This window comes from Periplaneta americana, chromosome 14, assembly GCF_040183065.1.
Source record: "Periplaneta americana isolate PAMFEO1 chromosome 14, P.americana_PAMFEO1_priV1, whole genome shotgun sequence".
In the NCBI taxonomy this organism is placed as follows: domain Eukaryota; kingdom Metazoa; phylum Arthropoda; class Insecta; order Blattodea; family Blattidae; genus Periplaneta; species Periplaneta americana.
The window spans coordinates 88524112-88551508 of NC_091130.1; the positions used below are offsets into that span (position 1 = coordinate 88524112).

At 35.3% G+C, this 27397-nt stretch overlaps 1 protein-coding gene across 6 annotated transcripts in view; it reads left to right on the top strand.

Annotated features, from left to right (window-relative positions):
• Positions 1 to 27397, top strand: part of faf (ubiquitin carboxyl-terminal hydrolase-like faf) — a 607647-nt gene that overhangs the window by 213884 nt on the left and 366366 nt on the right. For all 6 annotated transcript variants that reach the window (XM_069845718.1, XM_069845714.1, XM_069845717.1 and 3 more), the window contains 2 exons: positions 9560 to 9866; positions 14562 to 14778. In XM_069845718.1, the coding sequence (XP_069701819.1) occupies positions 9560 to 9866; positions 14562 to 14778 (524 nt within the window). The remainder of the gene's footprint in view (positions 1 to 9559; positions 9867 to 14561; positions 14779 to 27397) is intronic.

Sequence of the window (27397 nt, forward strand, 5' to 3'; positions counted from 1 at the left end):
TTCTTCTGTCTCGTGGGTGATTTCCGATGTTTTACCTGACTTGATAAATATTTCGGTAAATTAGGGAAAATGTGAGGCACAGCTCCTGGTTTTAATTTCCAACGCACTTGCGGTATTTCTGCCTTTTGACCTTTAATAATGAAACAGTCTGACTTATAATCATATCTTCGGAAAAATGCACATCACAAATGCGGTTATTTACTGAAAGCTGCCTATCTTTCCGCGGAATCGCTCTGGCCCATTTCCCAAACTCATCTTTTTCTTTGGGAGGTGAAAAAAATGTCTTTTGTCACTATTTCTACCGTATCCCGATCTACAACCTGGAGCAAAACAGTACAGCATTTTTGCAATTATTTTGTAAACTACCACGTAATATTCTTTTGTCACTGGTTAATTCAAAGCATAACAAATTGAAGACTTCTACACAACCCCAAACAACAAAGCATACTAACAACCCCTAGCAACTTTCACCATTAAACGCACGAGAAATTGTATTGTCGAGGTGTCTGACCTCAGACAAACGATGGAGTATAACGATCGAAGCGCCACTAGTTCTCAGGTCCGCCACCGACAATGAGGGAACATAGGAGTGCGTACACTATTCCTTCTATTCGTCCTGATGTTTTTTCCTATAAATAGCACAAATGTTTGTAGTACACGGTGTCCATCCATATGGAAAATCGGAAATGTCACCCCAGAGAGTGAGGGAAAAACTGGAAAATGTCAGGGAATTGAAAAAAATCTAGAAATTTACTTTTCTGCCAAATAAAATGGACATATTTGACCATAACTGAAGCAAAAGGAATTGAGTTTTTAATGTTTATATATTTGGTTGACTATAAATTAATATTCTGTCCTGTTGACAAGCCTGATCAGTCATATTGTACTCACAGCTTTCCTAATCATCCTTTATTCATGAAATGGATATTCAGTTTTTTTTATATTTATTTATTTATTTATTTACTTATTTATTTATGAGGATAGATGATCGAAAGCTGTGATATCATGTATGTGCAATTTTGTGAATACAGAAGAGGATTATATGAAATATTATTACATTGTTGCAGTTTGGAGAATTTGAGTTTCCAAAGTATGTTTTACGTATTTTGGAATTGATATTAAAGTTAATCCTGGTTACAAGAGCTTAAGTAATGTCTGTGAGGTTAAGTGAACTACATTTTGATTTATATCTACTGGTTATGCATTATGTTTTGTTGTTATATGTTGACTCTACATATGATTGGTTATGTCTCTTACTACATTTATTCATTTCTAGAACATTTACACTATTACTGTCTATCCGAGTGGTTATGTCACATTCTGATTTCCCCTACCCATTTCTGCTGGCTCCTCTGTAAAGGCTAGTGGCTGGGCTTTTAGGGTAAAGGTAAAAGATATCCCCGTAACATGCCATGAAGGCATTTGGGGGGCACGGATGTAGAGCCCCATACTTTCCATGACCTCGGCATTAGAATGAGGTGGTGTGGTCGGCACCACACTCTGACCGCCTTTTACCCCCGGGAAAGACCCGGTACTCAATTTTATAGGAGGCTGAGTGAACTCGGGGCCGTTCTGAAAGTTTGGCAACGAGAAAAAATCCTGTCACCACCTGGGATGGAACCCCGGACCTTCCAGTCCGTAGCCAGCTGCTCTCCTGAAAATATTGCTGTACGGAATTGGAAGTCTATGTATTATTATACAGCTCTTTATAATAATTTAAAGAAAAAGGCCCCGTTAAGTAACTAACTGTCGTGTGAATTCCCCGTTTTGATTACCCTGCAACTTAACCATTTGGGCGGACAGTAAGTGCTAAAGGGAAATCATGTTTTGCATAGTTTGTGACATACATTTGACTAGTTTAGTGTGAACATATTCACATTAAATACTTCAACAAACACTACATATTTTATTTTGTCATTCACAAACTGACAGAATTAAAAAAAATGTGATTTTTACATTAAAATACATGACGGATGACACAATTTGAAGAGATATAAAATCATCGCAATCTTTATATTATGCAAACTGTCTTGGTTCGGTTTGACTTTATACAATATGCTTATATACACATTTTTTTTTTTTTAACGTTGTCTTCATCAAAACTAGGGAAAATGCTGTTTAATATATAAAACATAATTTTCTCTTAGCAACATGGGGAAGGAGGCATTAAAAAGTCGGTCATATAGAAGGAAAGAAGCATGCAAATGCTGTCAAGTGCAGCAACCAGCTCTCATCATCACTTAACAATGTTTTTAAAAAGAAAATTCAAATAGTGAAGTTACAAAATACTTAAATTCAATATATATTACCCCAGCCACAAATGCAACTTGTGTTCTGCCTTCCACAGCTACCACAAACAACACTACCACATAAGACTCCACTGCTGCCTCTTCTTTCATTAAAGATAATTTACCATCCTGTAAAACACCAACATTGAAAGAGACTAGATATCTATAAAATTATCTTTCAAGAGAGCAAGTAACTAAAGTTGAGATTATATAGTGTTTGCGTACTGTCTTGCAACATAATTCTTTACATGCAAGTGAAGCTAGTATACGTTTGTTTCCAGTAATGTTTGTGGACTCAGAATAGCTTCAAAAGTTCAAATGGACAGAAAAAAAGTTGGGTATACAATCAGTCATGATTTGGCTTCCTTTTTCAATAAACAAGGTCTTGAGATGTGTAGTATGGGTACATATTTCACTGTTGGTTTTGATGAATAATTACATCAAGTTTCCCAGATGCGCCAAATGGATCTTATAGTTCACTGTTTCATTCCTGACACAAATGAGTTACGAACTTCATATTTATGTTTTTTTTTTGCGAGCATTGCAAGGACTCAATCTAAAACAACTTACGAATTTCAATGGATGGTCCAAATGTTAATAAGTTTCTTTAGAATATAAAATATTTACAAAATGATGATCGAGACCCTCCTATTTTGGTGAACATTTGATCTTGTGGCTTTCATACTGTGCACAATTCATATAAAGTGACAGCATAAAGGTTTCTTTTAAACCTGATAGGATATGTTACATTTTCTTTATGCTCTTCATTTCTTGTTTTGCTATGTTCCTGCAAGAAGTGCTGATTATATCTACTATTCAAGTTCAAACATATTTCCTTTGAAGTATTGTATATATTTTATAAAATGGCTAGAAAATTCAAAAGTCATTGAATGTGCTCAGGATGATGGCAAATCTGTGAAAGGAGCAAAAAGAGACAAAAAATTCCAAACTGTAACAGCTTCAAAGTAGTGTCAACTTAAGTTAAAGATAAACGTCTTAAGGCAAAGTTGTCATTTATATTATCACTTGTTGGAGATTTGGAAACATTCTTAAATGGTTTCAGAAAGATCTTCCATTTGAACCACTCCTATAAGAATTTCTCCTAGCAACAATGAAAAGTGTAATGACAATGTTTGTTAAGTCAGAGTCATTGCAGTCTTCAGAAAACATCCCCAAAACTAATTCAGAGAATAAAGAAAAGTTTCTGTCTGCATCTAAAGTTGACATAGGTTATGCTGTTTGAGCAGAATTTCTTGGCATTCCTGGATTGATAGGGATGTACAGTACTAGAGTTTTGTACATATTGTCTAAGAGCAATTGGTAGTGTTGTGCACGAACTTATTGGCGCAGTCTGGCATATAAACGTAATACAGGAGTTTTTTTGTTTCGATCCTAGTTAGCCAAGCAGCCACTACGAAGCAGCATATGGCTAACCATAGCTTTAAATAACTTTGTTGAAAACAAAAGGTTCTCAGGTAATAAAGCCGATCATATAGAATGGGAATACTTCTGTGTGTGTAAGAATGATAGTTTCAAAGAAGTAGTGAATAGCTTGTCTACAAAGGATGAGAGGTTAGATCATTTCTGGCTCCATACTGTTTTTCAAACAGTAAATTTAAAAACAGAAAAAAAGGTGGTTTCATTTCTGAAAATGATACTGATATTGTTCCATGGACATGCTTCACTTGATCGTTGGTTTTCTGTAAATAAAGAAATTACAATAAAGAACATGCTGCAAGAATCCCTTGTGGCAGAAAAAAGAATATATGATACTATGAGGGTTGTTCGAAAGTTCGTAACTTGACCTAAAAATTAACTAGAATTATTCTGAAACAATCTTTATTTCTCAACATAATTCCTCTAAGATTCACACACTTGACCCACTGGTGCTGCAATCCTGCTATACTCCCCTTGTACACAGAGTCCTCGAGGTCTGAAAAAAAAAAACCTTCATTTAATGAAAATTTCTTCCCAGGCAAGTGAGTTTTGAGCTTTGGGAAAATGAAGAAGTCTGAGGGTGCGAGATGTGGGAGTAGGGGATGTGTGCAATAATTCAAACTGTAGTTCGTGTAGTTTAGCAGCTTTGCTTGTAGACATATGAGCAGTGCATTGTGATGAAATAATACTTTCTTCTTGGCCATACCCAGCCTCTTCTCGCGAATTTTCCCTTTCAGTTGCTGCAGGAGATTTGTCCCCTTTGCTAGTTGATTATTCCTTTAGAATCCCAGAATACAGATGGCATGACTTTACCAATCAATTAAACAGCTTTTGCTTTCTTTAGAGGTGGAGAATCAGTGCTTCAATTGTTTCGACTGCAGTTTTGTCTCTGGCATGTAGTAGTGGATCCAGTTTTCATCAGTGGTCACAAACTACCTCAAAATATCAGGCAATTTTTTTCTCGAATTGAATGAGACAATTTGTCGAAATTTTGCATCAGTCATGCTTTTGTACCTCTGTTAACAAATGCAGAACCCACCTTGCAGAGACCTTGGACATGCCCATACATTGACTAAGATGTGGTGCATCCATTCAGTTCAGTTCTTGAATTTTTTTCTACGTTTCTTCACTTGTTGCTGTTACTGGATGTCCACTTTGGGGGTTGTTTTCCACACACTCCTGACCATGTTTAAATAGTGCTGCCCATTTTTTACAGTCGAAAACGCTGGAGCAGACTCCCCAGTGTAGCATCTATGTCTGCTTTAATTTGTGTTGGACTCGTTACTTTTTTACGAAATATTTAATGACTGCACGTAGCTCGATATTTTTCATGTTTGCCAATCTGTTCGGCTGACTAACTTCAAAATTGAACTACACAAAATGTAATCAACAGAAAATTATAAATATTTCGTGCTTGAAGTAATGTAAAATGGAAGCTAGGAGCCTTGTTGACATGTTTTCAATGCCATTTATGTGTCAGACCACGAACTTTTCAAATCCACCTCGTATAATGAAATAGAACTGATAAATAATTTTACACTTTTCAGTTATCTATGAGGACTACAAAATATCGAGAATAATCTGGTCATAAATTACAATCAAACAATACATGTACACCCTTTCACACGGAAAATGGTTGCTGTCCTGTAGTGTGAATTTTTCTAAGTGTTGTTCGGGTTAATGCGTGATTCACACAGGAAAAAATTAAGCATTGAGGATAAAGTCAAGTCGTAGCAGCAACGTATTTGTATGTCATGAAGTGACATATTCCCTACAAAGCCTTTATGACTTAGCATTAGAGTTCTTTCTTCTCATTTCAATTACCAGAACTCGAATCTGTCATCATCATCATCATCATCACATCATCATCATCATCATCATCATATCATCATCCAAACAAGTATAAGGCTTATGGTGTGTTACAGTCTCAGTGAGCCGTTCTCGGTCCACTTTTTTTTTTTTTTTATGGCCCTAAGATTTCTTCCCTTGGGATGATATTCAAGCATGGTTTTAGGAAGTCCATTAAGATTCATTCGTTGGTGAATCTCTCTGTATGTGTTAGGATTTTAAGATGTTTTTAATGCAGCATTATTGATTAAATTTAATTTGCATATTACAATAGTAATATTTAAACATTACAATAATTTTATACGATCATCCCTATTTCAAAATATCATCAGTTGACAGCAAGTAAAAATAGAATCAAACATAATGAGGTGTCCAGTATGAAAACTGGCCAAGTCATAAACTTTAAGAAAATGAGTTGTAATTAGAAATTGAAAGTAGTAGTATAGTTTAGTGATTGCCTATGCCACTTCTATGACGCAGTAGGTTTTTTTTTGGCTTCAAAATTTTTGTAACGTGTAGTGAAACATGTGCTTAGCAGTTTTAATACTTTCACACAAATTCAGATATTTTTCCAGTTGTAGGCCATTCGTTTCTATTCCCAGATCATGTTTTTGGAATGATTGAAAAATTAGTTAAAAAGGTTACTGAGTGGTCAAACCTTCAGTCTGTCACGCAGGTAGTCCGGGTTCGAGTCCTGGTTATACCTGGGATTTTTTTATTGAAAACATTCATAGTTACACTTGTGGTGGACAAGGTCTCAGTTAGAGTTTTTCTCAAGGTTCTCGCATTTCCCCATATTAGGCATCTACATCATTTCGTCACCATTTTGTCATTCCATAGCATTCCCAGAATGCTGGCTGGTGATACATGGAGAGAATACCTAGGGATGAGTGGATAGCTAGCTCGAAACCTGGGTACGCAGCAAACCTTTGTGTAGTCAGCTAGTGTGAGTTTAGGAATCAGTATTAATGCAATAGATCGTGAAAGGTCGCAGTTCTGGGTTAAAGTGCCCCCCCCCCCCTCGACAATATCCTTACAAACCCTGACGAATATGAACAACTATTATCTCACTATGAAACTGTTCTTAATCTGGGTGTGTGGCTTATAAAGTTTATGATTGGAAATCTGAGACTGCTGATGTAATGAAGCCTCGTCGTGATTGGCACTTTTCTTTAGCCAAGGCAAAACTAATTATTATTGAGAAAACAATTTACTGTCCTTGTAAGGGTGAAGTATTCTACCACAATGATACTAGGAACTATGAAAGTCTATAAAACGGGAAAATTGGTGGCTCAAATTAATCCAAAGACAGTGAGTGAAGGAATGTCTCTTTCTGTATCTAAATCTAAAGACATAAAAAATCTCGTGGATGAACACTTTGGTCCAACATGGAAAGATCTTCAGTCATTGCAGTTGCATAAGAGCATGATATCTAATTTGAGAGCTTCCATTGGTGAATAGAGTTCCAGTAAAGTTTCTGATACCCCTGATGTTTTTTATTGACCTGTTGTTGCTTACCCTCTGGGCCCTTTACATCTGGAGGTTACTTTTGTTGTTTTATATTTGTTTCACTTAAACTTGACATTTCGGACTTTCTACATCCGAATATTTTATGGAATTTTATTGTTTCTTTCTAAACACTGTCTAGGATCTAAGAATTGCTCATTTCTAGGATTTTTTGTGAATCATCTTGTTAGTAATGTGTTTGTGTACCTCTTTTTAATATGAAAACATTTTTAGTTCGTGTTAGCATTCAGTTTAAAAACTGGAGATTTATCCTTCGAAAAGGTGGAAAAATTCAAATATCTTGGAGCAACAGTAACAAATATAAATGACACACTCGGGAGGAAATTAAACGCAGAATAAATATGGGATATGCGTGTTATTATTCGGTTGAGAAGCTTTTGTCATCTAGTCTGCTGTCAAAAAATCTGAAAGTTAGAATTTACAAAACAGTTATATTATCAGTTGTTCTGTATAGTTGTGAAACTTGGATTCTCACTTTGAGAGAGGAACAGAGATTAAGGTTCTTAGGAAAATATTTGGGGCTAAAAGAGATGAAGTTACAGGAGAATGGAGAAAGTTACACAACGCAGAACTGCACACATTGTATTCTTCACTTGTCATAATTAGGAACCAACATTAAATCCAGACGTTTGAGATGGGCAGGGCATGTAGCATGTATGGGTGAATCCAGAAATGCATACAGACTGTTAGTTGGGAGGCTGGAGGGGAAAAAGACCTTTGGGGAGCCCGAGACGTAGATGGATAGAGACTGGATTAATCTTGCACATGATAGGGACCGATGGCAGACTTATGTGAGGGCGGCAATGAACCTGCGGGTTCCTTAAAAGCCATTTGTAAGTAAGTTCGCATTCAGTTTATGGTATTGTTTATGTTTCTGTTCTTGAAAGAATTTTAGATTCGGTTGCAAATAGCTGCTCACACGCCTTTTTTTAAACCCCATTAAATAACCCATGTTCTCATATGGTGTGTGTGTGTGTGCTTGCGTGCGTGTGTGTGTGTGTGTGTGGGCACGCGCCCACGTGCGTGTCCACCCACTTCACTTGCGTGATTCGGGTTCCACATACTGCGGATAGATGGCAGAACTGTGACCCATTTTCTAGTTGTACACCACTTCTGCAGGTCACGCTGTACATGATGTGTACCTGTGGAGAGTTATGTCGTGTGCTAGGGTGAGTGTATGTGTAAGTGTTCGTGTAGTGTCTGGAATGAGTGATGATGAAGATGAGGAAGGGAGAAGGGGAAACCCGGTGCTGGCACATAGCCTACTCCTGTCGAATAGCACCAAGGGGGCCGCCAGGCTTAACGTCCCCATCCAAGGGACGAATCACTATCAACAGTGACATATGCCTCCTCTTCATATGTACTGTGGAGAGATTTGGGATTTAACCCAGGCATATTGGTGCACAATCTAGTGATTAGCAGTTGTGCACCACCATCTCTCCTAGTCCCGAGGTAGAAATTTTACATAACAATTTCTGACCCCACCGGGAATCGAACCCAGGCCAGCTAGTCTGGAGGCAGACACGCTACCACAGAGCTAACTCTTCGGACTGTTCTCATATGGATAACCATGTAAATTGTGATGTGAATGATGCTTCCATGCTTCAAATTAAAAAGATTGCCTGAAGCATGCTGTGTGAGTTGGAACCATTGAAATGTTGACACTAGAGTGTTGTCTAAGAGGAAGTTGTAGGAGACTACTATATGTATGTATAATAGTTTACATGGCTTCAGAAAAAAAAAAAATTGTCTCCCAGTGTTACGAGTTACATTTGAAACTGGAAATGGTTGTGCTGTGTACTTTTTAGTCTAGCATAAATGTATGTTAAGACTTAGGAAAGGTAGGTGAATTCTTGATCTAAGGGGCATTTAAATTCCAAAGGAAATTAAACAGAAATGGCTAAAATCATGTAGCATTACTGAGCTCGAAATAGAACTATAATATACTATAACCTCTCCTAGTTTTCCTCCACACTTCACAGGAGCAAATAAAATCTTGATTTCACAGCATTGTATTTAATGATCCTGATTTCACAGAGTTAGCAGCATTGTATTTAACGAGTTTTGTTATAAAATTCCTCGCACTGTGATTGGAAGGAAAAAACTACGCTATGAAAAAATTGTTCGCTGCAATTCATAGTTTTGATCTGGGTTAGACCATTTTCTCCATATATCCATCATGAGTTATTAATATTTAGAATCTTATTAACTTGATATAACTATGGGAGTTAACTGTAATTGACTCATTATCATTTGGTGATGATTACTGTGATAAAAATAGGAAGAAACATTGCACAAAAGGAAGTGGAATCTGTTAAGAAATTAGAAGTGTATTTTTGTTGCAAATACCAATCCATTTGTAAAACACGTGCATATTTGTTCAACTCCCTCTGAATATTTCATTTCAGCTGCAAATACTTAAGTTACATAATTACATTTACTTGACTCTCTGTATACAGGTCTGCCTATCTGACAGTGTTGAAGATGTGCAAATTATTACTGACTGTTATCGGTCATGTTATGGCACGTGTCGTGGATGACCCTCAACCTTCACCATCGCAGCAGACAGAGTGTGGTACCCTAGATGGCAATGGTACTGGCAACCTGGGATTAAGCTGTAGCAGTTCCAATTCAGCTCCCATTAGCAATTCACCTCGTAGTCCAGTATCTGTGCTCAGACAGGCTCTACACAGTATACCAAACCAGAACACAGAATATATGCTACGCAGTGTGGCATCAAAATTGGCCCAAAATTTAGCTGAACAGGTAGGTATATATTTCTGTTCTTTTTAACTTTTACCAATATGAGATTTTATGACTTCTGTTCAAAACCATGCAACATGAATTGAGGATTATTTTTAACAGAAAGGGGAAAAAAGTATACTTCATCATATTCTCATTTTTTATATTTAGGTGAATATTTTTAAAAGACAGCAATTTGATGAGCTCTTATTTTACTACTACAGGGTGGCACACGAAAAAGTAGCCTGGATCAGTAAATATACTCTTTTGGGGGGGAGGGGGGTGTCTTGTAGTGGCTGCTGATGCACAATGTTAGGGTTCTCAGTTGCCCAGAGTTGACTTCTTCGAATTCTGAATAATCCCTTGGCGAATGTTGTCAATAACTTCTAGCATGTGAACTGAAGGGACTCTTTGCCTTTTGGCATTATGCACAGATCTTACACCATGTGATTTATTAACCAAAGTCTGTATACCTCTCTTTTTTGGTTGACTTCTACCAAGAAACTTGTCCTTGAAAATTTCGCTGGTCTCTCTAAACAAAACTGTTTTCACATATGCTCCCACAATTTGCATTCTTTCTTCTATTGAGTAAGTCATCTTGCAGAATGCGAACAGAAATGTGTGATTTGAGTAATGTAATGGAATAAACTGCTGACAGAACTGTCGATTATTGCATAAAACTGACAAAAGCTGTTTACACAATATGATACAATAATGGCACTTTCAGCCGTCAGATATCACATTCATTCAAACGAGAGGCAGGCTACTTTTTCGTGCACCACCCAGTGCTGCTGCTCAAACATTCCAGTTGTGAGCAATACCAGTTTTTGCTGCACCATGGAAGGTGAACATATCATCACGTGATGATGATTAATGGAGTAATGATGGAATGCAGGTAGGGGAAACAGGAGTACCCTGCAAACACCATTTTTGTCCATCACAAATTTTCCTTGTATTCATTAAGATCCGAATGTGGGTTACTAGCATAGAAAGCATACACTCTAACCCTTTAACTTATGGTGCACCCTAATTTTTTTAATTATGGGAATCAGAATCTAAAGATTTATCGAACTTGTGTAACTTGAGTCATATCTCCATCGCATTTTTCCCCCAATTTTTCCCATATACTACAGTAGTTCCCAAATATTTGTAGGCATGGTCCACTTTTGGGAAGAATGTTGTTTGCGACCCTTCACTATCATACTGGTACTTCACTCCATTAGAAAAATACAAATCCCTATGAAATAATAATAATAAAAAAAAATAAATTAGCTCAAGACCACCTAACTTCTAATGTATCAGTACCTACAAGACTAGTAACTGAAATATGCAAACCTATATTTACCAAATCCTTTTTTGTTTCTAAGACTGGCCTTCCTTACTGATATATTTTATGAAAACATAAAACACTTCGAATAGTGATTTGTAAGGCCAAGATATTAACTGGATTTTTAGTTGTCATCACTTAACAGACAGAAATTTGATGCATTCCAGTTTACTAAAAACCTAATTGAAAATTTAGCTGCATATCATATGCTACGACAGTTACTTTCAAGTGGCTGAAATTGCAAAGAATATTAAGGAAAGGCACATTGAAATATAATATCTACCTACTGATGGAATATTAAAAGTAAACTTTTTTCTTCTTAGAGTGTAGATCACTTTTGGATCAAAAGAATGCAAGAATACCTCGAGCTTGCAAAAGAAAAGAAGTTCTTAAAGTTTTGATGGCAATCATAAAGAGAAACTTGTTTTCCATAATTAATAGAAGGTTGCAAATGGTATCAAACCAAAAGCGAGAAATCTCCTTGAAATTCAAATATCAGAGAGAGAGGGAGAAAGAGTGTATCTGTGTCTACTTTCTGAAAAACAGGCAAATTTATTGCATTATTTGTTTATTTTATAACTTCTGAAACATTGTTTGATTTTTATGTTCGTCATTATTTACGTGTATATTTTTAAATCCAGCATATTACATGTTACTAAGGCATTTCTTGTTTCATTTTATAAATCATCTTGCGATCCCCCCTCAGCTCTTTTCACGCTCCACCCAAGACATCGCGACCCCTACTTTGGGAACCACTGCCGTAGAATGAAAGATAAGATGAAGCAACAGTAGTAGCATATGACATTTGTAAATGTGAAGTATTGGCATAGCTCAGACAGTAACTCATTTACTGACTGATTACCTGGTTGGGCTATTTCCAAGATTTTCTCCAACTATCATGTGATGCATGACTAATTTTTGGTATCAGCTCATCAAATACTATCTTTTTGTCACCAATTGCATTGCTACTAAATAATCTAGTAGTTGATACAGTGTTGTTGAATAATGGATTAAAAAATAAATGTGGAGTGTTGTACAAACTTAATTACTTGTTGTGACGAAAGTTGGGAAAAATCTCAAAGTTATTACTAACGTTGATTGTTGCTTATCTTGCAACATGACGAATTGACAGTCTCTTCATCTTTATAACTCATGGTATAATCAGTTATCCTACTATGTAGACGGTGAACAGAATTTCGTAATATGCTGTGCTACTATTTTGCTATTAGAGTATGTACTGCTGCACACTAGTTAGTGGGACAATTCAGATGAGTAATTCCATAGAACATAAACTGTTCATGTAAAAGATTGTTAAATATGAGCTATTACAACGTCATTTATTCACTAAGTGTAAAGAATGCTGAAACTGCCAGATTTGTTTTGCAATAACTTTTGAAATATGTTGATGAATGTACACTTGCTGCAGTTCCCATTGACAAATGAAAGCAGTATTTTTACATATTATTTTTCGCTTCTTCCCGAGTATGAGATTTTGTTTTATATACACTTTCTTTTAAGTTGGGGTGAGTAGAGGTCAAGGTTGGCACACACACTAATAATTCTATTGGAAAGAAACAAACTTTGGTTCCCCCATCCCCAAAAATCATTGTCACATACCTGTAAACATTAAGGTTCTTAAAAAAAGGAGATGATAATATTGACATCTTGCCATTAATGGCATATACACTAGTACTTATGCGTCATGAAAGGGTACTTTGCATGATCGGAATTATATATGGTTTTAGACAGTGTTGTGCTTATGTTTTGCACAGAACCATAAGACAGATCTGTTTCCTAGGAAAATTTTTCAGGTGATAACACACTTAAATTCAAATCTTCCTGATGATGAGAATTGTACATCATTGTCTTGTGCTTCAGGTTGTCAGTACACTGTCTCTTAAAATTTACTTACCATCTCATCAATAGTTCAAGACAGGGATTGTTAATATCAAAACCAGTCTTTCCTGAAATGTCTTTGAATTTCATGGTCCAAGTCAATGAAGATGTAAACTCTGCTGGAAAAATTGTCACATCAATGTCACAAATTTATTTTTTTTGTGAAAGTACCTACATGCAAAATAAAATGTGTCGATGACTTTTTCCCTGGTAGGTCTTCATCCTTCCAAAATGACATTTTGTCCAATTCAGCACCATGGGGTGTTTTTTTTTTTGGGGTGGGGGAGGGGTAATAATGTATAATAAATAAAAGGAACATGTGTTTGGCATTTTTGCTAATATAATTTAGATTGGACGAAGTAATTGTTTAAAAGTTTACCTCTATACATTGTCTTTTGTGTGTTACACTCCCTGCTACACTACGTATAGAAGCATAAGGTTAATGCCTACTAAGGTCAAACTTTGTTTTCATTAGATTGCTAGAAACCAACTTGTGATACTTTTAAAAATGTTAATGTTGAAAACTTTAACACTGCTTAATCAAGTAAGGACTCAACTATTGCCAATCTGATAGTTCAACGAAATGAAACTTATTATATGTCTGCAGTATTCATCTGTTTGCATTTTTAATGTAGTTCTATTGGCAGCAAAAATGTTATGCTGTGTTACAAAATGGAAGAAAATTATAATTTTAATGTTAATTATCAATTTTAGCGCCATCCTTGTCATGCTTTTAATAAATGCAATAAGTAAAACCTTATTTAACATTAAACATGCACAACTTACTGTATAAAAGTTCGACTTTATTTCTGTATCAAAGTTCGACTTTAATTCTGAATCACTAAATTGCTCTAACATATCTTTCAAACAATGGGAGTTGTTCATGGATCCTTCATGTATTACCCTTAAAACAATGAAACTCAGTCGTGAAAACAAGACGAGCATCAACAGCCTATTACAGCAATAGCATGGTGGGCATTAGTGTTGTGACTCAGGTTCGCCAAGAAAATTTATTACATTCAATTTTTTATGGGAAAATAGGGACCTATCGGAAATATTGCCAGCCACATGTCTTTTTATATTCACTACATTTTTAGCAGAAAACTTTCCAAACAAATCTATGATGATGATGATGATGATGATGATGATGATGATGATGATGATGATGATGATGCGACAACTTCTTTGTGTGAGCCATTTTTCATAATGATTAAACATGAACAAATCTACACAAACTTATAACTGCAGGTGATCTTTAAGTTAATTCCATGCTTGTACTGCTATGACCTTGGTTGTAACAGTGCATGTCTGTTGTGCTTGCTTTTACAGGCATGCCAGCATTATGGCATCTATACCAAATGCTGGTGTAGGAAAGCTTGTAATGAATTAGTAGATGCGTAATAATGTTACAAATTTGGTATTTTAGACTTATACCTCTTTTAAAATTTGATTTTTGTTTTGCATAAATTATTTCTGATATTTCATTTTGTTACCAGATTTTGATTACTGGTAATGAGGGAGAAAGGTCACGACCAATGTTTGTGCAGGCACTAGCATGGGAACTTCCAAATATAACAACAGTAAGAGCAATTATTCGATTAGCATGGGCCGCTAGCAGTGGGAACCTGCAACTTCTTAATGCTACTCCAGATGAATTGCATCGTATGCATGACAAAAGTGCCACGAAAATGCCTGATGGTGAGGATGTTCTAGGTATGTATTTTTTATATTTTGTTTTCTTTAATGTAGTTTTATAATATATTAATTTTTATGTTGTGATGAACTTTCATAAAGTTCCATCACATGAAAGTCATTCTTATTACATCCATTGCTTGTGTCCATCCATTCATTATATAAAATGTTGTGAGTATAATTTACTCATTTTTACGAGTAATACCAGTGTCATTATTTTCTTAAGTCGGCATGTATCCCTCCCCCCCCTCCCCAAAAACTCCTCAACAATGGAAATCAAATGTGTATATTTGAAAGTGCGCACCATATACTTCTTAATATTACCACCAAGTGTGGTGTAGGTGCAGCAGTCTTCAAGCACTTACGCTTCCAGTTTCTGTATCTTGAGCACATGACAGTTAATGAAGTTCAGCTGCATTCATATGTGAAAATAACATTTCTCTGCAGAAAAAAGCATATGATTGTCATACATAACTATGACAGAAACATTGTGTATGCTCATTCCAGCCTTATTGAATAGTGGCAGTATAGGTAGAGACCTTTAAATGTACAAGAATGTCAGCTTTAAATCTCCATCTCAATGGACATAACATGTCTGTTCACACAAGTATTGGTGGTTGCAATTGAATAGTACTTAAGACGAAGATAGTTACTACACTGTAAAGGAATTGGCCAAGCATACTGGTATTTCTTTACTGACAGTGTACCTAATTTTTCAGTAGGACTTAAAAATGCGCGAATTGTTGCCAAGTGTATGCCACATCATTTGACGGAGGTACAGATGTTTCAATAAATTTGTTCAGAGAACATTTTATCAGCCCCTCATTGCTCCAATTATCATCATGTTCTTTAACCCATATAAGTGAGGAAACATTACTCGTAGCCTTCTGAGGGTTGTATGAGGTGCTAGACCATATTGGATGCTCGGAATTGGCATCAGTACATTGTGAATAGCCTTGGGCGAGATGTATTAGCCTGTACATATTCTGAATCTCATTTTTAAGTGGCTGGAATATTCTAAGTCCTAGCCAGATACAAGACTCTGCATATGATCAGAGACCCAGAAAATAGATACACAAGATAATGCATTATTGTATTATTTAAATTCACTCTGTTTTGTTTATTGTTTTAACTCGTTCCAAAACTCACTTGAAAACTGTAAGAAAAATGTTAAGTTGCTGTAAATAATAGATAGATATATATAAAAATTACGCAGTAACATCTAAATGTGAACCTTCATTATGATCAACATGTCGTGCAGAAGGAATGTCTTCTATCTTGACTCTGTAGCTCAGTCATCTGGGGCTTGTGACTTTTGGTGTTCCGAATAACCACTTTAGTACGATTCTTGGCATCTCTCAGTTGAGAGGTGCGTACAATACCGGGGTGCTACTCGCCAGATGTTGTTGGTGCATTGTGTTATTGGGATGTGCGCAGTGGAAGACTTTACAAAATAAACGGTGTGAATTTATAGTAACAAATATAATTAACAAATAATAAATAACAAGTACATGAATGAGTTGATGGAATAAAACATGAATATGTGAAGTTAAATAAAGAGAAATAATATACTAAACTAATCTCAAACAAAACAATAAATAAAGTCCAGATCCTTCCATACTTTGATCATTAATGGCCAATATATTTTCAAAGTCACAATTCAATCTAATTAACAAATTCCAAAATATTAAGTTCATGACCTACAAAAATATTCCACGCTGGAACATCCACACAGCATCTCAACCAACATATAAAACTTAACATCAATGCCCAGTGATTTCCATAAACTCTTACTCAATGCCCAATTAGATTTTAAAAGTTATAACTAAAGTCTAACTAGCAGACTCAACATATTGACTCGATAACTTTACAAAAAGAAATTCATTGCATGGTAAAACAAATTCAAATGCTAAATAAAAAAGTGGTCTTCCAATGGATCCCGGCCCACTGCGGACTGAACGGTAACGAGAAAGCAGATACATTAGCAAAGAAAGGAACTTATATCAACTTAAAAACAAATTTCAAGTTCCCATATGAATCAATAAAGCGAGTCATAAAAAGAATAAGTTACAGCGAACAGGCAAAACATCAAAATTCAAAATGGAAAGAATCATTCAAAGATCCAAAACTAATTCCTGATCTACCTCGAAAATCTGCCGTGGCCATGTTTAGATTGATTACTGGTCATGATTGCCTCAGTAAACATCTCCATCGTATTGGAGTACTGAATTCACCTAAATGCTTACTGTGCACATGGAGATGGAGCACCTGGCTAATTGTGAAACTCTTAGGACATTTGTGGACCTTCCATTAAAATATTGGGAAGCAAGAAGGATGATGACTTCATTGTTAAATCCAGAGCATTACACACGCACACGCACACGCTCTCGCTCTCGTTCTCTCACTCTCTCACTCTCACTCACTCTCACTCTCACTCTCTCACTCACTCTCCCCTCCCCCCTCCCTCTCTCTCTCTCTCCATATACAGTACTATAAATCTCTGTACTAACACACCATGAACATGATACCCGAGAGAGAGATAAAGAACGACAATGGCTCCGAATTCACGTACCCATTTAAATAACAAACAGGAATTCAATATACTCAGAATTATAAGTCGAATCGCGTAGAAAGTAATAATCAATTTGGAATACAAAGTACTAGAACAATCAAGAAAGCAATTTGACTGCAGTTTCGTTACATACTTTATTACCATATAACCAAATACCTTTCATTAATCACCACAATTCGCCAGGCTATTTTGGAAGCTCAATACGACGTATCTATACAATATCCACGTATCCTAATATGCACGCAAAATCAAACCGCGAAAACCACTTCGCCTAATCTGTAACATACTGTGTGCCAATACGATGTAACTTGCGGCGACTACAAAACCTTGCGCAATCTCTCATACACGAACCAAGACATAATCACTAGCGAATCCTCTCCATATACAATTCAGCAAATATATCGTTAGCAAATGTAACAAAGTACCAAAATAAGTTCGTAATTTTGACTTAACTACTCAATGATAAATCCAATACAACCTTGCACATCACGACTGAGTTCCATGAGTAAAGTCAACTGATCAACTAGTTCTCGAGACAACCTTCCACGTTGAGACTGAGCTCCTGAGTGAAATCCTTTCCTAATAAACGTAAAAACGAAGACTCGGTTCTCCCTCCTTCAATTGTTTCAAACCCTAGCCGGCCAATAGGAATTTAGATATCAAAATAGAAAGGAAAAATGTGATGCAATCGGCGGTGTGCCAGCAATGCCAACTATGTCAGTGATGTAGCAGGCAAGATGATCCGCTGATACGTCGAGCTTGGCTCACAGTGCAGTCCCTACCCGGAGATCCGATTGAGGGACTATTTTACCTCTGGAGAATTTTACACTGAGGGACTCCATGAATCATAAGCAATGAAAAATATAGTGGGACTGCGTTGGTGTTAATGCAGCTCATGTGGGTACCTCTTTGTTACTTGTTAGCTTAAACAGCAAGTTTAAGCCCCCTCACCACGACAAGGTGAGTACCCACGAGAGGGAAACGAGAAAATCGATAATATTGCAAAACAGGCAACATATTTGCAACCAAGACCTCTTCAAGTGATATCTCTATACAATGCTTTTGCTTCAGTAAAGTCTCACTTTACAAACCTATGGATCAACAATTGGCTCTCTTCTGACAAAGGAAAAATTTTACAGTTTGTACAAAAGAAACCAAATGACCTGAAAATGTACAAAAACTTGCCCAGACATATTCAAACATTTTTAACAAGAGCCAGGACAGGTAACATTGTCACTCAATTGTACCTACACCAATTTCACATTTCTGATAATCCTACTTGTCTGTAGTGTAATAATCATGATGAAGATCTGGAACACATTCTTCTATACTGTCCATCCATAAACCACAAAAGAAGTAAATTAAAATCATCAGTACCAGTTGCAGAAGACACAGCCCTGCAGTATATATTGACTACACCCCAACTCTGGCTAGTAGCAACAGGCATCTATAATGAACACTGATCAAAATACCCCTCATTTCTCGTGAAAAACAACAACTGAATAGATTATAGTGGACTTTATGTAGTCGGCAAACAGCTGGATACATTAAGAAGATTGATTGATCTGGGGCTTGTGAGTGTCATGCAGAAGGGAGCAGCTCAAGCAGCTCAAGGGAGCATTTTGTTTGACAGTTCCTTTATTCTTGCCATATCTGGTGGTACTATTACGAAGTATTCAAAGATATGCATTAGATTTCCATTATTGACGAATTTTTTAGAGAAAAAAAAATTGAACATGACTAGAGCCAACAGAATTTCACATTTACTTCGAAAAAATTGAAGATAAAAGTATTATATTTCGCGTTTTATAGTGAATTATATTATCTAAAAAATTATGTATAATTGAAGGAACGTTTTTACTCATATGTTGAAACAGAAGAAATTTTAGAATGTTATATTAGTAAGTTTGTGTGAGAGACAATTGGAGCAGACGATTACAGTTTAACCCAGAAAGAAAGAAAGAAAGGGAAGAAGAGTTTTTAATTTGTATTGTTTGCAGAAGGTACAAAAATATCATTTCGTCTTTTCAAAATTATATATAATCTTTTATATTACATTAAGATGCCAGTGTCAGTTACAATATGACTTTTGTTAGGGATAAAGATGCAAAAAAAAAAAAAAAGTGTTCTTAAATTGGTTTATTGAATGTATTACAATAATAAATAATCTCATACCTGTACAAGCCCAAGTCAGTAACTAAATATGCTTTATGTTGCTTTGTAATTTTATTTACAGCATAAAAGCATAGCATAAGCTACCACATTACTTTCATTCATTTACCTCCTACTATGACTAACAAATATATTAGTATACTTAGGAAAAAACTTTCCATGCCAAAAAATGCACTTGGAACCCAAATCAGAGCTTTTAGTGTTTTATACTCTTTTGGTAACTGCCTTAACATTTCAAAATTTATTTGGATAACATTTTTTGGGTTGAATAGGGACTGGTAATTAAAATTTGTTAGCAATGATTATGAGTCGTGTAACTCATATTTTCCAGTTCCCCCCCCCCCCCAATGACTAGCAGATTCACATGTTTCAAAAGTTTTATTATTTCTGTCTTAAAAAATAAACTGAAATCTCTAATTATTGCATCTACTAATCACTCTATATATTTTGATAGAACATGACCTTAGGGATCAGAGGTCTGCATCAGACGTTTTCGCTCAAGCGCCAAGTAGTTCATAGCATAATCTGATAAGTAGCGTACATGCATAATGGGTAAAATTGTTGCGAGCGATAAATCCTCGACGGTATAAGCCGAGCGTTAGACATTCGTTCTTGTTACAGTGATGAACTGTGTAGTAACATCATAGATGTTTATCATTTCAAAACTTAGCAGTGTTTAACTAACCTCTTCATAGTACAACTACAAAACTTGCTTTAAAATGTAATGTAAATGTTGTAGGTAAATGTCCCCCCCCCCCCACACACACACACACACGCACACGCACACACACGAGAGAGTGATTTTGTTTTTGGCATATCTGTTAGATGTTATTGGATGTAAATGTAATTATTATAAACGGAGAACACAATCACGATAATGCAAGAAATGTATCAAGTTTTCTAGTAATAATAATAATAATCTCTAATAATTATTAGTGTATAAATCTTTACGTCTGTAACAGTTTTGCAGCATGATTATTCGTTTTATTATATTTTCTGTGACGTTATCTCTGTACTAATATTGTTATTAATTTATTGCTATATAATAATATTTTGTAAAACATTCCTACATTGTCGCCGTATATAGGCGGAACACTATGTATGGACCTATCATTATATATGTGGTAAATCAAATATTGAATAATTATTAATTAGGAATAATAACTGTATATCGAAGTTTTTCATACTATTTCATTTACAACTTCATGTTACTGTTTTGGTATGTTCCATTAGATGTTTGTCATAAACGCAGAAAATAAAGCCTTATTTTTACCGTGTGAGCAAAACATATGTGTATCTTATCTGTCGCCTTCCATACAAGATAAGACATGTTGGTGAGATGACCTTGCACTGTGCTTCTATTTATTACGAGCGCATCACTACCAATCTTATCTCACTCGAGGGTACAACATTCGACCGAGTTCAAGCGAGCGATTTAACTCCAATGCAGCACTCTGGTAGGGATATTTACACCCTTCTATGTACATCTCAAATTACTTTAGCCATAAATTCAAAATTTCATGTACAAAAGCAGCCTGTATTTTTGTTATATTACAAAATCTCTCATATTCTATCTCTACTAACCAGTTTGCAACAGGTATACTTACAGAAGTGAAAAAAATAAAATGCTTGAACAACATTGAAATATCTGCAGATTAATCAGCAGATTTAAGCCAACTACCCCATCTTGATAGGACTGTTTATGGATAGAGGAATTGATATATCAGTATGGTTTTCATCTGTATATGACCAGTACATGTATTTTCTTTAATGATTTGATGAATTTATTATATTAAGAACTTTCCTGTGTTTAGATCATTAGTGATAAAAGTGTCTAATCAAGATGTGTATTTTCTTGTCCTGGACAAATGAGTCTTTTTGGCCCAAATTCTTTTGCGAAACATCTCCAAAAAAGACTGAATTTATTTACCCAATAATCACTTGAAATAGATCATCCTGATTCTTAGATAAATCAGAACATTTTATCATGTAGGGAATAGAATAAACAACAATGTACCGTATTTGAAATTTTCGTAATGGATGTAATATGTATTTAAAGTTTTGAGGACAACTTGTGAACAGGTTGAGCTGTTTGCTGAATCCAAAAATGCAGTGAAATTATATCTTTGTTGCTGAAAAGAAGCATTTGTGTCTAGGGTACTAGATACGCAGCAACCTGGCAAATCTGTTGTTTCGTCAACATGTTCTCGGCTCATACCCATGAGAAGACTTGTTCGGCAACTCGAGCCACCATAGAATAAGATAAAAAATTGCAGCTGCCTTTTCCCAGAAGGGTTATAAGTCCATAAAGAAGTCTCATGCATTGCTGAGAAAGGTGGAAGTAGAAAGTTTGACATCATTGGCATTAAATGCTCACAGGACACTGCATATATTTTGGAACCAGAATCTGATTTGAGGCCATCTCTAGTCAGCCAGAAGAAGTAAATAAAAAGAAAAGGTCCATTCACGATCCGATTGTCTACTTGAAAGAGGAATACAAAATCTCCTCGATTAAAGTAATAGGATATTTTAAAGGAGCAAGGGGGACAGTACCAAAATTTGTAGTGAATTTCTTTAAAGCACTTGGGATCCCTAAAAATTAATATACTGATTTATTTGTTTTGACTATTAAAGAATCCCTACAGATTATACGAAATCATTTATTCAATATGTAAACTATAAAATATATTGCTATATGAAATTTTTCCCTTCATGCAACCTTGCTGTTTGACTATATCACGTCTTTTGCTTTTATTAAATCAAGTTATGTTTGGTACACTTAGGCAACCTACAAATTTTAGGAAGTTTTAATAATAATAATAATAATAATAATAATAATAATAATTTCTTCAGCACATCGAGGGACATATTTTTATCTCAGCTGATTAACTGTGAGCATTGCTGTACTGTTGAAATTTTGTCATTCATAGTTTTCTGCCCAAAGGCAGGTTTGTCATTGCAAACCCAGCATTCTCCATCTTTCTTATTTTCTGCCTTCCTCTTCATCTCTACATGTGGTCTATGATTGGAAAAATTCCACAAAGAAATTAAAAGTCAAAATTAATTTGTTTACACTTTGATGCACTGGATTATTTAGTAAGATAGTATCTAACTGTATTTTTACCTGATAAAAAAAAAGAACATGTTCACACTCATATACGAACACACACACACACACACACACACACACCTCTATAACAATAGAACTTCCAGAAATGTCGAAGCACTACAACATTACAGAAGGTCTTGATGGAACAGAAACAGTCAAGAAATAGTAACTTTAGACGTGGTTAAAAACTATAAGAAATGGGCTAATCCTGCAGATAAAGAACTAGTCTGTGAAAAAATAGAAGATAAAGAATACAGAATAGAAGTATATACAGATGGCAGCAAAAACGAGACAAGATTAGAAGCTGAAATAATAATGTACCGGTACATATGCAAAGGATCATCCCATCACCTCCGGTATTAATTACACAAGCAATGTTCAAGCAACCAAGCAGAGCAATTCGCAATACTGAAGTCACTGGAAAAACTAGAAGAAATCAGTAGTTTCTCTAGATTTCCCTAAAAAAAACTACGTGAAGAACAACACCCTAATGGATAGAATATGAAGAAAGATGCAGGAACTTCAACAAAACACACTTCACATGGGTCAAAGCTCATGGGAATGAACTTGCAGACAAACAGACAGCGTGCAACAATGATGTCAAAGTGTCATACGACTTACTATTGATCAGTGTAGTGAAAAGTGCTCTAATAGATGAAGTCTGCTGTCATGGTAAATGCAGTGGCAATCTACCACAAAAGGTGAAACCACAAAATCATATATCCTGAGTGTAAAATCATACTTAAAACAAAACTTACTACATTAAATCACAATATGATGGTATTTTTAACAGGACCTGGCAAAATAGGTACATATCTGCACAGGTTTAAAATCTTAGATGACCTCACATGCTACTGCAACAAAATCTCGCACACAGTGGACGACATAATATGGGAGTGTAAATTTTTTAACAAGAAAAAGAACTTCAGAAAAGCAGAATTCATTCAGGTGGTAAGTGGCCAGTTGAGAAAAGTGAACTAATGGACAAATACCTAAAACAGTTTAAATTATTTGTGAATAATATAAACTTCGACAAACTAGAAATTAGTGCATAGAAATTAAGACAGAGGGTAAAAAATAGTTATGAAAATATAGAAAATGTAATTTAGTAATACCTAAAACAGTTTATCTTTTGTAAGTAATATAAACTTTAACAAACTGCAAATTATTGCATAGAAAATAGCCTAACTTAGCTAGAAAATTAAGGATATGTAACATATGAGGTGCATTTGAAAAGTTCGTGTCCTGACACATAGATGGAATTGAAAACGTGTCAACATTGGTGCCATTGTTAGTGGCCATTTTACATTACGAAAAAATCGTAATTTTCTGTTGCTAAACAGAGTGGCAAAAATAAAAAATATCGAGCTGTGTGCTGTCATTAAACATTTCGTATAAAAGGAAACGAGTCCAACAGAAATTAAAGCAGACATGGATGTTATACTAGGGGAATCCACTCCAGCATTTTTGACTATGACAAAATGAGGGTTACTATTTAAATATGGTCGAAAGAGTGTGGAAGATCACCCCTGCAGTGTACGTCTACTAACAGCAACAAAATAATGAAGAAATTATGTTGTTGTTGTTTTCTAATGCCAGGCGTTTGACAATAAAGTCATTTGACCTCTTGCACTCCAATATTTTTCAAAGATATTATCATGACCAGCCACTGAAGCACAGATTTTGAGGTGTTCCGAATCCATTTCTTGGTTTGAGTTGCACAATGGACAGTTAGGGGACTGATATATTCCAATTCTATGCAGGTGTTTGGCCAAACAATCATGGCCTGTTGCCAATCTAAATGCAGCTACAGACGATTTTCGTGGTAAATCGGGAATTAACTGTGGATTTTGATGCAGAGAGTTCCAATTTTTCCCTTGGGATTGTGTTATCAAATTTTGTTTGTTGAAGTCTAAGTATGTAGATTTAATAAAGAAATTATAGAAAAAATGAACGATATGGTGTTGACTGATTATCAACTCAAAGTGTTGGAAATTAGTGAGATCAAACGTATCTGAACTGAACAGGTGCGCCACATCTTAGTGTCTTGGGCCACATCTTAGTCAGTGTCTTGGGCATGCCCAAGGTTTCCGAAAGGTGGGTACCGCGTTTGTTAACACTGGAACAAAAGGACGACTGATGTCAAATTTTTGAGGATTGTTTGGCTCGATTCGAGAAAAATACACCGATTTTTTTTAGGTGGTTTGCAACCACTGATGAAACCTGGATCTACTACTACATGTTAGAGATAAAACAATGGAAAAACAGTGATTCTCTGCCACCAAAGAAAACCAAAGCTGTTAATCAGCTAAGAAAGTCATGGCGTTCATGTTCTGAGATTCTGAAGGGATCATGATTGACTATCTATCAAAGGGAAGAACAATAACTGGAGAATTTCATTCACATCTCCTGCAGCAACTAAAAGGAAAATTCGCGAGAAGAGCCCGAGTATGGCAAGAAGAAAGTGTTGTTTCATCACTACACTGCACCTGCCCACACATCTAAAATCACCATTGCAAACTACATGAACTATAGTTCGAGTTATTGCTGCACCCCACTATTCACCAGATTGCGCATCCTCAGACCTCTTTCTTTTCCGAAAGCTCAAAACTCACTTGGCTATGAAGAGGTTATCGCATAAGAAGAAGGTTGTGCATCTCAGGGGGAATTATGTTGAAAAATAACTATTGTTTCAGAAAATTTCAGTTTAATTTGTATGTTAGGCTGTGAACTGTTTAAACAACCCTCATAGAAACTGTAATTTACTAATACCTAATGCAATTTCAGACTTTTGTAAATAATATAAACTTTGAAATAACAAGTTATTGCATAAAAAGTAACTTAAAGGATAAAAAATTAAGCTTATAAAAATGTAGAAACTGTAATTTTGTAATTGAGTAATACCTAAACAGCCATTCCAGTTATTACAGATGTTACATTTTTACTATTTTCAAACTATATATTGTTGAAAATGAAATTACTTTTGTCAAATTTTATTATTAGAATCAATTTAGAAGAGCAGTATAATTTTACAGAAAAAAAAGTTGTTGCATAGAATTGATTATTATTGCAGAAAATAAAGAAAAGGTTCAGTCACGGATGTTACAAGGTTTGTGAACTCACTTCACACCTTATTAACAAAATGTGCAAAACTCACGGTCTCTGTCTCAAACAAAAAGAGATTCATTCCCATAGTAGAAAATAAAGAAAAGGTTCCGTCACAGATGTTACAAGATTTGTGAACTCACTTCACACTTTATTAATAAAATGTACAAAACTCAAGGTCTCTGTCTCAAGGAAAAAAAGATTCATTCCCATAGTGTTCATGTGAAAGCTATGCATATCTCATGGCATCCAGTTTGTTCACAAAAACATAATCAGTAAATATTTTATAGCTGTTTCTTCCATGTCACGGATGTTACAGGAGAGTTAATATCCTTCATTTTTCCAGTTTCAAAACAACTGTGATGTTTCTAAGTCAAAATATTCACTTGAATTATAAGATTTTATTCTTATTTATCCAAACTACTGAAAATAAGTGGCAGAAGTCATATAGTAAAAAGTTCCTTTATCCTGGAGCTCTGGAATTAACAGTGCAGACTCTCAACAATAGCTCCTTGAAAAACATATATTAACAACTGATCTGTCTATCAGTAAGTGCTGCAAGCTTTAAGGAAACAAAAGAGTACCTGTTACCCAGCCAAGACCACTTATATTCAATGCCCATAAAACTTGTAAAATATTTTCATTTTGAAAATAAAACATTAGAATATTAAATTTAGAGCCTTAGCTTTATATTACACTAATAATAAACAAATATTTTTTTTTAAAGATATTTTGATTGGAATTCTCAGTTTGCCCAGAAGGCTGTAAAGCAATTTGAGTGTTTTGTAAATAATATAGACTTCGGAAATTACAAATAATTGCATAGGAAATAATGTACAGGTTATTAAATTAAGGTTATGTAACTGTAGTCATGTAATTTTGTAAATGTGTAAAAAAAACGGAAGCAAAAGCGCATACTGTATTACTATATTGTGATGGAGCATGCAAACAATCAGTAATGTGTAAAGAAAAAACATGTACACACAGCCTGTGTAGAAAGGAACGCTTGACCTACTATATTTTCCTTGTTCTATTACACCACATTTCGTTTGCTTTTGTTTTTTGTACGATGCTTATCTTTTTAGTCACATTTTTCTCTTAGTCTGAGTGTTCTTTAGCCCTAGCATTGAAACAATGTGTGGACACTCCCCATTACAAAATTTGCATATAAATACAGTATATTCATCAGAGATACAAAAATGCCTTCACTTGTGAACTCTTTGCTCTAGTATGCTCTGTAACTGCTGTGGTACGACCCATTGTCACAACTGAAACTTGGAAAAAATTTGTCTAAAAGCAGGAAATCCCAATATATCTTGCTCCCTTCTCATATAGGAAAGTGCTATTGACCTTTGAGAAAATTTAATAGAAGTAAACTGTTAAATTCCTTCATTGGGTAGTGCACTGCGCATTTTTAATTCTAATCTCCAGCTACTAAGAAAGAGTGAACACTTTTCTCAATACCAAAAATACAAAAATAATGTTGTGTGATATCAGTACAATGTCACTTTTTTTTTTTTTTTTTTTTCAAAAAAATTGGTTAAATTCTCTCCAAAACATCTTTGTTGTGAAAATTGGTATATTTGCTAATGTTACATAGATATTCAGAAAGAAAACTACGTACTTTTCCCTTCTATCCATGACTTCATAATCGTTAATGCAAAAATCTGTGGGCTCTAGGC